Source organism: Erpetoichthys calabaricus, chromosome 13 (genome assembly GCF_900747795.2).
Source record: "Erpetoichthys calabaricus chromosome 13, fErpCal1.3, whole genome shotgun sequence".
In the NCBI taxonomy this organism is placed as follows: Eukaryota; Metazoa; Chordata; class Cladistia; order Polypteriformes; family Polypteridae; genus Erpetoichthys; species Erpetoichthys calabaricus.
The window spans coordinates 8,702,676-8,718,571 of record NC_041406.2 but is presented as its reverse complement, the minus strand read 5'-3'; the positions used below and the strand labels follow the sequence as shown (position 1 = coordinate 8,718,571).

The 15,896-nt window shown below is 43.7% G+C and overlaps 1 protein-coding gene across 4 annotated transcripts in view; it reads left to right on the top strand.

Annotated features, from left to right (window-relative positions):
• Positions 1 to 239: 239 nt before the first annotated feature.
• topaz1 (testis and ovary specific TOPAZ 1) overlaps positions 240 to 15,896 on the top strand; it is a 124,451-nt gene continuing 108,794 nt past the window's right edge. For 2 of the 4 annotated variants that reach the window (XM_028817934.2, XM_028817935.2), the window contains exon 1: positions 240 to 1,925. In XM_028817934.2, coding sequence (XP_028673767.2) covers positions 893 to 1,925 — 1,033 coding nt within the window. In that variant the 5' untranslated portion in view covers positions 240 to 892. The remainder of the gene's footprint in view (positions 1,926 to 15,896) is intronic. The other 2 variants (XM_051935620.1, XM_028817937.2) reach the window with 2 other exon arrangements.

The window sequence follows — 15,896 nt, the reverse complement described above, 5'->3', positions numbered from 1 at the left end:
TGGAATCAATCCAACTTTGGATAAAAGCGTCTGCTAAGCAAATAAATGTAAATGTAATTATTTTTAAAAAGTGAGGAAATTAATTTTCATTTTTTTATTCTAAACAACATTTATTTGCGCTTTGATTTACATAAAACCCACGTATATTGTTTAATGCTATAAAAAACATAAATCAGTTGCTAGAGTTGGCAGTAAAGCATCTCGCAGGTTCAGTCGCAGTTGCCGGAGGGCGGGCCACCGGTCAAGGTGACGCAACACAGGTGATGCGCACGCGCCGACTGTCTGACACGTGAGCTGTATCCGATAGTCATACAGAAGTCACAAAGGAGGAGAAAGTCGTAAGCTTGGAAATAATGTAGTAACAAAATTGAAAGGTTTTTACGAATTAGGAAGTGAATGGAAAAGAAAAACGGAATGAGTAAAGGAGCACAGATCATAAAAAAATAAATAAAGAATCTGTCGTAACGTTACATGCATCAATTCGCGCCCGTTTGTGTTACGAGCGAGTAGGTGTCGTTTGGTGATGGCGTATTTTTTTATTGCAAATTACGACTAATCTACGTGTGAAAATTATAATTTAGTAACTTAGTATATTCGATTTACCTTTGAAATATTTTAAAGTTTGCTAAATACGTGTACGTGACGGAAATTTAGGAACCGTAGAGAAGGCGTTTCGCCATTGATAAACGAGTGCGAACGCAGAAGCCATTTTTACTCCGTGCTCTTCAAGTTCGCCTTTTGCTGGCGTCCAAAAGTCACTTCGGCCACACGCCAAGTTTGTCCGCTCGAAGGTTCTACAAAAGTGTCGCAGGCCTAAAGAAGCTGCAGCCGCGCAGCATTTCGAAAATCCCGGCATTTATTTATTTATTTTTTTTTGCAGCGTCTCGGCATAATGCTTCCATTGCCGACAGGGAGAGTCAAATTAAACAGGTCACCACTGATTAATACTGCGGATAGGCAGCCAAGAAAACGAAACTTTAAATTAACGCAGGAGGAACAGTCTACAGCAGGACCAGCCATTCCACCGGCTGCTGTTGAAAAAGAGAAACTTGAAGTGCAGCGCTTAGGCCGGTGCACGTGCCCTCCGGACCAAAGTGGTGTCGATAGTAATAATAACTGCGCTGATGGCCAAACCGCCTCGTCTTCCAAACAGTCCCATTCGAACGAGCAGAGGAGGGATGACCCGGGAGGGGACACGCTTATCACCTCGACAGAGGAGCGACCAGTGGATACTAACAGTGTGGCGGAACCAGGACCCGGCCTTGGCGACGAGGGCTGCACAGGTACTGACTCGTTCACGCGGCATCCCGTGATTGACGGGATACTCACTAGAAGTCAAGCAAAGCTAATAGAAGGCACAGGTGGGCCACGCGAAATGGACACACCTAAACCCCGGCCCGGTATCATTAGCGTTCAGCCGGTGGTTCCGAAGCGTGGGAGGGGTCGCCCGCGAAAGTCTGAGCAGATGAGTCGCCTCCAGCCGGCCCCTGGCAGCTTAGCGAACGCCCTGCAAGTGCAAATCAAGGTACCCAGAGAAGAGCAGAGTTTTGATTGGGTTGAAGGGATTCTGCCAAGACGTACCTTGAGGAGGAGTCAGAGGCTGCCAGTCCCAAGACAGCGGACCCAGGTAGATTTAGGCGTCGTCAGACTTCAGGCTCTCACTGCCTTAATGGGGCAGAACCTCAAGGCGAACCTTGTGGACTCGGTAAAGAAGAGCGGCAAGGTTAGCAGAGTGACACCGAAGAGCAGGAAGGAGAAGGCGACTTGTGGTAAACAGGTTTCTAACGGCGGTCAGATTAGCGGGCGCAAAAGGTTACGATCATGTCAGTGTAGTCCAGACAGATTTCAAAATACCCCAGGGCACGTGGCCAAGAGACGTAGATCATCTGAAGGCATCTCGCAGGCTTCAGCTGGCACAAGATCAAGTAAGACCTCTTTATTTATTATCAGTCATTTCGGGTGAAGCTTGGATGCATGCTTTCCAGCACACATGCATACAAGAAAGCCTAATGAAATCCCTTCATGATGATGTGATATTTTTAACATTCCATACTACGAATGAAGTGCATTTCGTATAGCTTTGGATTGTAAAAATCATTTATTGAATTGTTTAGATGGAACACTAAATAACATAAATCGGTAAAAAGAATCTCAATTAGATATTCATAAGGAATTAACTTAATGGCATAATTTACTTACTTTTTTGTGTGTTGAGTTTTATAATCGTTTATGTTAGTGTTAATAAATTCTCTATCCAAAGAATTGTAATGTTACTTTCACCAACATTAAAAAAACATTTTGGGTTAAATATTCATTTACTGCACATTTAGATAGATCAACAAATAGGCAAGAAGAAGCACAAGTAGATATTCATAATGTTTTACTTTGTGATTTTTATTTTATAATGATGTGTGAAACAAATTGTTAAAGGAATACTCCACACAAAAATGCTCTTTGAAATGTTCCTCCAAAATTACAAATATTTTAGGTAGTGTTCCTATAATTTAGTGCATGTTTAGATAGACAAGTAGAATAGAAATATTACTGATATATATATATTGTTCATAAGGAATGACTTTATAGACATATTTTATTCTGTAATCTGCCCTTATAACTGTTTGTGATAGAGATGGATGACTCCAGTCACATGACTTGAGTCAAGTCAGATGTGAGTCTTAATTTTAGTGACCTGCATAACAAAATTAAAAAAAAAAAAAAAAGACTTAGACTTGCTTATTGAGGACTTGGACTTAAGATTTACAAAGTCTTATTGTTATATCACCATAGTTACTATTTTTAAAAAGTGTATTCTTTGAATTAACAATCCATCGATATACCTTTCACACTCCATGCTTGCAAAAGTTATTTGGACTACTCAATGTGTTGGAGGGTAAAAAGCAAAGGAGGGATCAGCACCAAGGAGTATCAATTTTGGCTATTCACTATTTACTGCCAGCTACACTGCAAAACATGTAATGGCTATCTACAAGATATGCAAGTCAAAAATCACTAATGCAGCAGCATCATCTTAACTTTATTTGCCATTTTAAAATGCATAAAGACAGTTATGTTTAGTAAAGATTTGGCCACAGATCTAGTAATTGTTAATGCAATTGTTCAGACTGATGTACCACTTCAACCTGTGTACTCGTCTGTACGTGAACTCTGTGGTTCAGCTCACCCCAATTTACCCAACTTCTCTGTAACCCTGATCCATGCTTTCCCGTGCAGATTTGAGTCTCCCACTTTCCACTTGAGGTGTGAGGGCGACTCTAAAGTTCACTGTTTTTCCCCTTGTTTGAGAACAGGTGATTTAAATGAAGATCTGTTCTGCCACCAAGCCACACAAAACATGCTTCAGAAAGTATTTTAAGTGATGGAACATTGCTTGTTGTATAATCAGTGTTTTTTTTTTAAGCACTATGCAAGGCTGCTATTATGGTCAATGTCATTGGCCTCTTTTCAAGCTAACAGATTTTTCCAAATGGACTTAGAAATTGCTGTATGCTACCCGATTTGTGAACAACATGTATTATTCAGTGCTTAGATAGCTGAGATGTTCAGATGCCTAAACTACTGTAAGTGATATCAGAGTTTGAGATTACTTTATCTCTCTAAATCATTGGTTGAATGCCAGTGTTGAGAGCCCACACACCTGACCCTCGTGCTGTTTCATTGTAACAGGGCAACCTCCATTTGTTTTATGGGAGATGTGAAAGTATTGCCTACTAAGAACAAACATTACACAAGCTTAATACTGCCAAAAGTTACAGTAAAATCTGCAGCTGGCATGTCACTACATTTTTGCTTGCTCTCATCCAGATGCTTGGAAGGGCATTATATTTTTTAACATGTTTTAACTTTTATAACTAGATATTTTCATAACTTTTGATTACTAGAGATGGATGTGGAACAAGCAGGATGGGTTGAACAGACCTAAATGTGATCTAGTATTTTAAATGAAGAACAGGACCCAAGAGAAGACTGTTAGTATTACAGTAATCCCTCGCTATATCGCGCTTCGCCTTTCGCGGCTTCACTCCATCGCGGATTTTATATGTAAGCATATTTAAATATATATCGCGGATTTTTCGCTGCTTCGCGGGTTTCTGCGGACAATGGGTCTTTTAATTTCTGGTACATGCTTCCTCAGTTGGTTTGCCCAGTTGATTTCATACAAGGGACACTATTGGCAGATGGCTGAGAAGCTACCCAACTTACTTTCTCTCTCTCTCTCTCTCTTGCGCTGACTTTCTGTGATCCTGACCTAGGGGGTGTGAGCATGTGGGCTGTTCGCACACCTAGACGATACAGACGCTCGTCTAAAAATGCTGAAAGATTATCTTCAAGTTGCTATCCTTTGTGCAGCTGCTTTCTGAAACGACATGCTGCACAGTGCTTCGCATACTTAAAAGCTCGAAGGGCACGTATTGATTTGTGCTTGAAAAGCAAACTCTGTCTCTCTCTGTCTCTCTCTCTCTCTCTCTCTATCTGCTCCTGACGGAGGGGGTGTGAGCTGCCGCCTTCAACAGCTTTGTGCCACGGTGCTTCGTATACTTAAAAGCCAAACAGAGAGAAATGCAAACAAATCAATAGGGCTATCTCTGTGACAGTCACTGCTCCTGACACGCACTCCTTTGAAGAGGTAGATATGTTTGCATTCTTTTAATTGTGAGACAGAACTGTCATCTCTGTCTTGTCATGGAGCACAGTTTAAACTTTTGAAAAAGAGACAAATGTTTGTTTGCAGTGTTTGAATAACGTTCCTGTCTCTCTACAACCTCCTGTGTTTCTGCGCAAATCTGTGACCCAAGCATGACAATATAAAAATAACCATATAAACATATGGTTTCTACTTCGCGGATTTTCTTATTTCGCGGGTGGCTCTGGAACGCAACCCCCGCGATGGAGGAGGGATTACTGTATAACATAAAACTTAAAGCTGTTAAGTTTCAGTGTTTGAGTTTAGGGGTAACTACTAGTCTGCTGTTATGGGCTTGTAACTAAATTGACTTTCCCTCATTGTTCAAAGTGACATTCAGTGTATGCATCCAGTTACCTGTGTTGAGCAGGTGTTTACCTAAGAAGAAGGGGTGAAAATATGGCCAAATTGTTCACAGATTAGTGATAAAATCATATCACATGGATTTTCTACAAGAACAATGCATTGTAAATGATGGGGGATTGTTAAAATATTTTGATTAATTTTAGAACTTTGCAAAATTTTGTGAGGAAGTTATTTTAAAACGGGAGTAGACTATATAGCTGCATTACCCTGAAGTGGCTGCCTTACTGACAGACCCCTCACCAACCAACTGCCTCAGATTTGCTGTTTGTAGCTATGGGCCAAACTACAAAGCTCTTGCATTAGAGTACAGCCAGCCATCACACTAAGTAGCATGATTGAAACAGTTTTGCCTTCTGGAGTATTAGTGAAATACACTTGACTTTAATTTCACTGAATGAGAATGTTGTTGGCACAAAATTAGGCTGTTACAAAGATTTACAGTTCTACTTTTTAAAAAAAACTATTGAAATGTAATATTGGGGCTTTTCAACTTTCATTCAGTAGATAAGCAAAACAGTTAACAATGGTGTTAATTTCCTCATACTATTGGAAAATAGGCCAGTTTTTGTGCTGGAGTTAATGAAACAAAATTAAAGGTGTGATGTAAAATTCTTAAAGCAAGAGAGCTATTATCTGTTTGATATGTTAGTTACAGTGTTATCTTAGCTGGATCTGTTTGAAAGTTGGACCAAAGCATTTTCATGCAACTCAAATTCAGTTTGCTTAAATAAAAGCTTTAAGTTGGAAGCACAATCTGGGCTGTCTTTCTCTCAGCGCTTCATAAGTAGATCTTGCCTTTCACCAAGGCCGAGGTCAGGGATGTTGGGCTTGAGAAGATTGGTGATAACTGCTGTACAACAACCATTTGTTGTTTTTAAGTAGTAAATGCCTTTCCAATGTGCTCTAAAAGCAGGCAGTTGTACAATTATTATTATTTTTTAAACAACCGAGGCATTAATGTTAGTTTATGTGCTTTACTTTGTACTTTTAATTATAGTAGGCAGCAAAACTCAATTTTGTGGTCTTAAAATTAAATATCCTTGGGGTCGGGGTTGATTTGTTTTTGATCCTGTTTTTTGTAAAAATGTATCTATTTGCCCCTCCTTTAACCGTCACCTTATCGTGGTGGAGTTGTTTGCGTGTCCCAATGATCCTAGGAGCTCTGTTGTCCGGGGCTTTATGCCCCTGGTAGGGCCACCCAAGGCAAACTGGTCCTAGGTGAAGGGATGAGACAAAGAGCGGTTAAACAAACCTCCTATGAAGAAAAACAATTTTGGACGGCGTTTTCCCTTGCCCGGACGCGGGTCACCGGGGCCCCACTCTGGAGCCAGGCCTGGAGGTGGGGCTCGATGGCGAGCGCCTGGTGGCCGGGCCTGCACCCATGGGGCTCGGCCGGGCACAGCCCGAAGAGGCAACGTGGGTCCCCCTTCCCATGGGCTCACCACCTATGGGAGGGGCCAAGGAGGTCGGGTGCAGTGTGAGTTGGGTGGTGGCCGAAGGCGGGGACCTTGGCGGTCCGATCCTCGGCTACAGAAACTGGCTCTTGGGACGTGGAATGTCACCTCTCTGAAGGGGAAGGAGCCTGAGCTAGTGCGCGAAGTTGAGAGGTTCCGGCTAGATATAGTCGGACTCACCTCGACGCACAGCTTGGACTCTGGAACCAATCTCCTTGAGAGGGGCTGGACTCTCTACCACTCTGGAGTTGCCCCCGGTGAGAGGTGCCGAGCAGGTGTGGGTATACTTATTGCCCCCCAACTTGGAGCCTGTACATTGGGGTTTACCCCGGTGGACGAGAGGGTAGCCTCCCTTCGCCTTCGGGTGGGGGGACGGGTCCTAACTGTTGTTTGTGCGTATGCACCGAACAGCAGTTCGGAGTACCCACCCTATTTGGAGTCCCTGGAGGGGGTGCTAGAGGGCATACCTTCTGGGGACTCCCTCGTTCTGCTGGGAGACTTCAATGCTCACGTGGGCAATGACAGTGAGACCTGGAAGGGCGTGATTGGGAGGAATGGCCCCCCTGATCTGAACCCGAGCGGTGTTTTGTTATTGGACTTCTGTGCTCGTCACGGATTGTCCATAACGAACACCATGTTCAAACATAGAGGTGTTCATATGTGCACTTGGCACCAGGACACCCTAGACCTCAGTTCGATGATCGACTTTGTGGTCGTGTCGTCGGACTTGCGGCCACATGTCTTGGACACTCGGGTGAAGAGAGGGGCGGAGCTGTCAACTGATCACCACCTGGTGGTGAGTTGGCTTCGATGGTGGGGGAGGATGCCGGTCAGGCGTGGTAGGCCCAAACGTGTTGTGAGGGTCTGCTGGGAACGTCTGGCAGAGCCCCCTGTCAGAAGTAGCTTCAACTCCCACCTCCGGCAGAACTTCGACCACATCCCGAGGGAGGTGGGGGACATTGAGTCCGAATGGGCCATGTTCCGTGCCTCTATTGTTGAGGCAGCTGACCGGAGCTGTGGCCGTAAGGTGGTCAGGTGCCTGTCGTGGCGGCAATCCCCGAACCCGCTGGTGGACACCGGCGGTGAAGGATGCCGTCAAGCTGAAGAAGGAGTCCTACGGGACCCTTTTCTCCTGTGGGACCCCGGAGGCAGCTGATAGGTACCGGCAGGCCAAGCGGAATGCGGCTTTGGTGGTTGCTGAGGCAAAAACTCGGGCGTGGGAGGAGTTTGGGGAGGCCATGGAGAATGACTTTCGGACGGCTTCGAGGAGATTCTGGTCCACCATCCGGCGTCTCAGGAAGGGGAAGCAGTGCAGTGTCAACACTGTATATGGTGGGGATGGTGCGCTGCTGACCTCGACTCGGGACGTTGTGGGATCGGTGGGGGGAATACTTCGAAGACCTCCTCAATCCCATTAACATGCCTTCCAATGAGGAAGCAGAGCCTGGGGACTCAGAGGTGGGCTCCCCCATCTCTGGGACTGAGGTCACCGAGGTGGTCAAAAAACTCCTTGGTGGCAGGGCCCCGGGGGTGGATGAGATACGCCCGGAGTTCCTCAAGACTCTGGATGTTGTAGGACTGTCTTGGCTGACACGCCTCTGCAACATCGCATGGACATCAGGGACAGTGCCTCTGGATTGGCAGACCGGGGTGGTGGTCCCCCTCTTTAAGAAGGGGGATCGGAGGGTGTGTTCCAACTACAGAGGGATCACACTCCTCAGCCTCCCTGGAAAAGTCTATTCAGGGGTCCTGGAGAGGAGGGTCCGTCGGATAGTCGAGCCTCGGATTCAGGAGGAACAGTGTGGTTTTCGTCCTGGTCGCGGAACAGTGGACCAGCTCTATACCCTTAGCAGGGTCCTGGAGGGTGCATGGGAGTTTGCCCAACCAGTCTACATGTGTTTTGTGGACTTAGAAAAGGCATTCGACCGTGTCCCTCGGGGAATCCTGTGGGGGGTACTCCGAGAGTATGGGGTACCGGCCCCCCTTATCAGGGCTGTTCAGTCCCTGTACGATCGGTGCCAGAGCTTGGTCCGCATTGCCGGCAGTAAGTCGAACCCGTTTCCAGTGAGAGTTGGACTCCGCCAGGGCTGCCCTTTGTCACCGATTCTGTTCATAACTTTTATGGACAGAATTTCTAGGCGCAGCCAGGGTGTTGAGGGGGTCCGGTTTGGTGGGCTCAGGATTGAGTCACTGCTTTTTGCAGATGATGTTGTCCTGTTTGCTTCATCAGGCCGTGATCTTCAGCTCTCTCTGGATCGGTTCGCAGCCGAGTGTGAAGCGGCTGGGATGAGAATCAGCACCTCCAAATCCGAGACCATGGTCCTCAGCCGGAAAAGGGTGGAGTGCCCTCTCAGGGTTGGTAGCGAGATCCTGCCCCAAGTGGAGGAGTTCAAGTATCTCGGGGTCTTGTTCACGAGTGAGGGAAGAATGGAGCGTGAGATCGACAGGCGGATCGGTGCGGCATCCGCAGTAATGCGGGCGTTGCATCGGTCTGTCGTGGTGAAAAAGGAGCTGAGCCGCAAGGCGAAGCTCTCAATTTACCAGTCGATCTATGTTCCTACCCTCACCTATGGTCATGAGCTATGGGTAGTGACCGAAAGAACGAGATCGCGAATACAAGCGGCTGAAATAAGTTTCCTCTGCAGGGTGTCTGGGCTTTCCCTTAAAGATAGGGTGAGAAGCTCAGTCATCCGGGAGGGGACTCAGAGTAGAGCCGCTGCTCCTCCGCATCGAGAGGAGTCAGATGAGGTGGCTCGGGCATCTGATCAGGATGCCTCCTGGACACCTCCCTGGTGAGGTGTTCCGGGCACGTCCAACCGGGAGGAGGCCCCGGGGAAGACCCAGGACACGCTGGAGGGACTATGTCTCTCGACTGGCCTGGGAACGCCTTGGGATTCTCCCGGAAGAGCTAGAAGAAGTGGCCGGGGAGAGGGAAGTCTGGGCATCTCTGCTCAAGCTGCTGCCCCCGCGACCCGACCTCGGATAAGCGGGAGACAATGGATGGATGGATGGATGTATCTATTTGTATAGAATGTTGTGTGATTTCAATAAAATTAATTTTTTTTATATATATTAATTTTATTGAAGATCCTTAGGCTACATGGGGACGAAAACCAAAGCATTTAGTATACACCCCTGGTGAAGAGTATATGGTATACTAATTTCACGTGGACAGTGACCTACCACTAAATCAAAATATCTGGAGAATAAGCATCCATCCATTATATCAGATACTTAGTAATTTATTTTTTTTTTAGGTTTGCTGCTGTTTTTAAATAAACTGAAGGGCTGTTTATGTTTTCATCGCTTAATCTGGTGAAGTTGTTGTAGTTTCACATGGTTTGAGTCTATACAGACAAGTAAACTTGCATCTTTTTAGATTTCATTACTCTGATTTTTGTCATTCTAATTTATGCTCACTTCTTTTCATTAAATCTTGGTGAGTACTTTGGTTACTTTTAATGTGAAAAAATGTTTAATAATTTTTGACCAATAAATACAACAGGAATTGTGTAAATGTATACCGAATGTGCTTGAAATATTTAAAAATAACTCCTGATAGCATTTTGTCAGAAAAGAATGTTAGTTTACCTGCAAGTTCAAAAATGCCTTTTTTTTGTATTGGAAAAACTTGTGGTAAAACATCTTGAAATTTCAAACTACTTTATTGTGTTTTATATTGCGAAGTTTCATAGTTGAAATGAAATACTGCTGAAACTAGCAGAGCCAATTCTGTAATGCAATTCTTAATTTCTTTTGGCTGTGTCTCTCTTAACACTAGAATTACCAGAGCCTACGAAAAAACTCGTAGATCCGGCCCACCTTAAATCGCTTCTTAAAACCTTTCTCACCTCTCCGCCAGCGTCTTTTGTCATCTAAATGTACTGATAAAGACAAGCTGCCAGCAGCCGGCTATTCCATCCCCCCAACGACTTAGAACGTAAACAAGCTTTTCCCAGCTAATGCCTTGATTGATTATCTGGGAGTGAAGTGGAGTTTTAGAGTAGAAATAATAAGATTGTTATTTGGAACACACGCATTTCATATGTGTTGCATTTCTACAGTAATCTGTGTAAACACATTGCTAAAACAGAAACAGTTTACAATATTCTAGTAGCAAATGACAAAATGTAGGCATAAACTATATAATGTATGACGCCTGAAGTCCAAATATCAAAGAAACACTTTCACAAAAGGTACAAAAAAAAGCCACCGCCAAAAAAACCCGCCTTAGTGTGAGACATTGACATGACTTAACTATCACTGCTTCCGTGGCGTAACAGTATCAGTCGCTGACTTGGAATCAGAAGGTCATGAGTTTGATCCTGCACAACTCCCATTTGAGAAGTGTTCTTATTTTCACTATTTTAGAATAAAATGATACATTTGATTTCAGTCTGTAACAGCCGGTGTAATTTATGATATTTGTAAAGGTTAGCTTTATTTTTTTTAAATTCACTTTTCATTGTCTCAGTCACGTTCAGGATCCATCCCTACCGCCCCCCACCTGACACTGCTGTTTTTACATAAAGACGCGCTATAGTTCTGCAGTGTATCACGATACATACGACCGCGTGTTTTTTTCCCCCAGTATTGCCAGTTCCCACGTGTTGCTGTATGCTGCTGCTTTTGTACTCCAGGACATGCAGAGGAAAGCATAGTAAAGAGCAGTAACTTCAGCGCTATATGCAATCATCAGACACTCCCCATCTGATGCTGTTTTCACATAAAGACGCACTAAAGCTCTGCAGTGTACTTGTGACTGCATTGTCGTACCAATGCTTGCGAACTGAAGTGTCTGCATGCACTTTTCGTGGCATTATACGTGTATTTTTTGAGCATGCCCATGTAGCTCAAACACAGGAACATATGTTGATGTAAAAGTATAACAAAACAAGTGCACTTTTATTCAAGACTATAACCGAAGAAAAAAGAAAGCAAGTTACAGTAGGTGGAATGCTAAGAACTGCTGATTTCCATTCTGTGCTATATAACTGTTAACATTTGAATCTGATGATTGCATATAGCGCTGTCTGATTTAGTGTGCGCAAGAACATGCAGGTGGCCAGTTGCTGAGTGCTACAATGCACATTTTAAAAAAAGAAAGAGACAAATATATGTGACGTTTTGAAGAAATCATTTTATGACGCGAATAGTACCAATCAGAAAACATCGTCGAAGTAATGCAATATTATTTGAAAACGAACAGCGTCAGGTTGGGTGTGAAGTTATACTGGCGCTGTTTGAGTCAGATCAGAAGCTGAATAAGCTGAAAAAGCTCCTGTTCTGACTCTTAAGTAAAAAAGCATGAATTAATCAACAGAAATAACCACGATTGACATTTTAAAGTTAACGATTTACAGTGCATACCAATTTATAAATTCAATGTCCGTTTGAGGAAAAAAAAACACTTTCTTCAAAGCTGGGAATCGAACTCGTGTCTCTGTGGCACAGTAAGGCAGTGGTGCTCCAAGTCAGCAAACCGTCCTTATAACTTATTTTTTCAAGATCCATAACACACAGACAGACAGAGCACTGCGTAATACAGAGACAGACAGGCAGAGATATACAAATAAACAGGGAAGGCACATGTACTGAAAGAAAAAAAAAAATCAACATGTGCGTTGTTTCTGCAGCACTGAATAAGCTCACCCGCTCTAACATCACCCCTCACCCTCGATCTGACTCTCTAAGTAACAGCGCAAGTACAGACACAAATCAAGTGCATGTGTGTACTGTATAATATTAACAAAAAGAGCAGCTTACTACTGAAAACGGCAAATATAGGAGTGAGTGGGGATCGAACCAGGACTCTTGATTACACTTGTTTTGCGTCTGTACTTGCGCTGTTACTTAGAGAGCCAGATCGGGGGAGGGGTGATGTTAGAGCGGGTGAGCTTATTCAGTGCTGCAGAAACAACGCGCATGTTGATTTTTTTTTCTTTCAGTACACGTGCCTTCCCTGTTTGTTTGTATATCTCTGCCTGTCTGTCTCTGTATTACGCAGTGCTCTGTCTGTCTGTGTGTTATGGATCTTGAAAAAAATAAGTTATAAGGACAGTATCGTGTTAATTGCAGTCTCAATTGTTAAAAATATATTTTAAAAGGAGCATCCCACATGAAAATATAACAATCTCATTAACTGACAGTGCATACCAATTTACAAATTTTATGTCCGTTTGAGGTTAAAAAGAAAAAAAAGAAGTAACACTTTATCCCCAGCGGGGAATTGAACTCATGTTTGTGAGGCAGAGAAAAGCTACTCCGTCTGAGAGGCAAATCTTAGTGCGCTACGCCACGGAAGCTGTTATATGGTGTGGGAAGCTTTTGTGGAAGTGTTTATTTGATCTTAGGAACTCGGGCTTTACACATTCTATAGTTTATGCCTACATTTTGTAACATTTATTACTAAAATATGAAAAAGTTTCTGTTTTAGCAATGTGTTTACACAGATTAACTGTAGAAACGGAACACACATGAAATGCATGTATTCCAAATGGCGATCTATTATTTCTATTCTAAAACTCCAGCAGTTCAGTCACTCCCAGGTAATCAAACAAGGCATGAGCTGGGAAAACTTAGTGAACGTTCTGCGATGGTGGGGGATGGAATAGCCGGCTGTTCGCTGCTCCTCTTAATCGGCACATTTAGAAGACAAAAGAGAGGTGAGAACGGTTTTAAGGTGGGCCGGATCTACGAGTTTTTTCGTAGACTCTGGTAATTCTAGTGTTAAAGCAGTGTTCTGCCATATACCTGTTTCTTTTGTGTTTTTGCATACACCAGTTTATTATAATTAAGCTGTCTGTTTTTGTTGCCTGTTGCATTTGACTAAGATGGGGCTCGCATGTTGTCAGAGACAACTGTTTGAATAATTTAAGCAAAAGATCACACTTAGAAGCAGGCAGTGTTAAGTTACACAGTTAGACTGGGGTTACAACCAGTGCAGGTGTTTTACATAGTCTTTTTTTGTATGGTGACCTCTAAAGAGTAGGTTTTCCCAGAACAATAGTTTTTTTTTTCCTCCTGTTTTTTTGTGCAAACACAGTAAGGTTACTTCCTGTCAGATGATTCTGGGTAAGCAGTCCTTATTTGAATTTGTTTGCTCTTTATTAATCCTGTGATCATAACAGTAGCCAGTCCTCTGCAACCCTTATGAATTTGCAAGAGATGGGCATTGTTGAGTGTTATTAACATACAGTCCTGGTTAATTTTATGACTAGTTTATGGCCTTTTGTTTGAAAATTTAAAGCCAAAAGAACAGTATACATTAAAAAAAAAAAAAAAAATACACATTTTCTCCAGTCATTAATTATGCTGCCTTGTTATCCAGTTTGATTGAAAAAAGAAAAAAAAAAGTTATTTTGTTTCTCGACAGTGCAATATAATATCTTATTATTGTGACACAGGGATGGATTTAATGTGCTTGGTGGTATTCATCTGTTCCCATTTTATACCAAGATTAATGTAGCCATGTGGTGGGCTTAACAGATAACATGTGAACAGAATTGTGGAATGTTGTTTTTGTTGTTTTTAGTTCATTTGTCTGCTCACAGAAAAAAGGTAATGAATAATTCAGTACAGTGGAACCTCGGGTCACGAACATCTCTGACCACGTACAAATCGGGTTACGACCAAAAAGTTCGCCAAACTTTTGCATCTGTTCACGACCACACTCTTGGGTGACGAACAAGCCAGTTTCCCTTCCGGTTTGTACGCTCCGGTGACTTACACACGTGTTCAGTTTCTCCCTGTACAGTACATTCTTCTTGGTCAGACGTGCATTGCGCAGAGGGACTAAAGGGAGGAAAAAGAAAAGACGGAGGTTGCGGAGTGAGGAAGTAAGCAAGAAGCAGTGTGGAAAGAACCGGTGCGAGCGAGCGCATGCTCGCAGGCAGGCAGCTGGACAGTGAGCTCAAGCAGGGGTGTTTGACTGACCCTCAGTGGGGCAGAAGGAAGTGGTCGCTCCAGCTGAGCGATCAAGGAGCTGGAGTGACCAGAAGAAGGACGGCTGGCCGCGTAAGGCAGAGAAGGCAGCGGGGGTCACCAGTTAAAGAATGCACCGGGCTTGTTTTTAAAGAGACTGCTTCCAGCATTGTTTTAGCCTCATTGTATTTAATGAAGACTTTTTTCTATTGGATTTTAACCTCCACTTCTGTTTTTATGAGATTATTTATTTATTGAAGGATTCTGAAAGTACTGCACTTTATTTAATTTGGACTTTGTTTTTGATTGTTTTGTTGATTTTAATAAAAGCACTTGGCACTTTTTGCACCATCTCCTTTCTCCATTGTACAGTAGTGCCTCACTGTCGTGACAATGGCGGCGCGCTTAGACGCTGCGGCTGTGTGCTCTCCGACTCAGATTGTGTTTTTTCCACCCTGCCTGGATAAATACATGTATAGCCGGCAGGATATTTTATCTATCGGTTTACAGAGCGAGAGTTGCTTGACCTCCGAGTTTCTCCGCGTCCACAACATTCCGGACGACATCGCATGAACACCGGGCTCTCCATGGATTACAATCCCAGCTTCAAGGAGCCGGCGGCGGCGCAAAGAACGTAAACAAAAGAGGGGGTGCCGAGGCGGCGTGCTAGTGAGGCTAAGGAAGCAGCCACACAAACCACCGCTTCCAAGCATTTTCTCCTCAATTGTGAGGTCGCTGGCAAACAAACTGGATGAGTGGCAGCTGCGGATTGCAACGGAAAAGATCATCAGGGACTGCTGCATATTGCTGATCACGGAGACGTGGCTTAATCCACTCATACCGGACACGGCGATCGAGATAGCAGGCCACACAGCACACAGGCAAGACAGGACAGAGCAATCCGGTAAGAAGAGAGGAGGGGGGCTGTGCATTTATGTGAACAATAGCTGGTGCACAAATTCCACCATAGTCACCAGACACTGCTCTCCAGACGTGGAGTTTATGACAATTAAATGCAGACCCATATACCTCCCCCGTGAATATTTCTTCAATTTCGTCGTTCCTTTGTAAAATTGACAATGACAATAAAGATCTATCTATCATCGGTAACATTACCGATGGTGACGGATTTAAGGGCTCCCAGAAGTGAGATGGGAGCATGCAGCGAACCTGCATTGTCACAGACTTTACCTCAAAACTGTAATCTCCTCTCCACCCAGTTCCTCTTTGCTTCCTTCATGCCAGAACTCGACTCATGCAAGGTTAGTTTTTTTGGTTGTTTATGGTTAGTTTTTGTATAAATTACGGATTTTTCAAATGTTCATTTTTTTCCCCTGTGCTTAAAACTCATTTTTAAAAAAAGTGTTTACAGCGATCGGTTCGTAAGGTTGTAGTGTGAACTCTTGCAATGTTAGTTTTCTCTGTTCAAGGTTTTCTCAGTGTTATTCAAT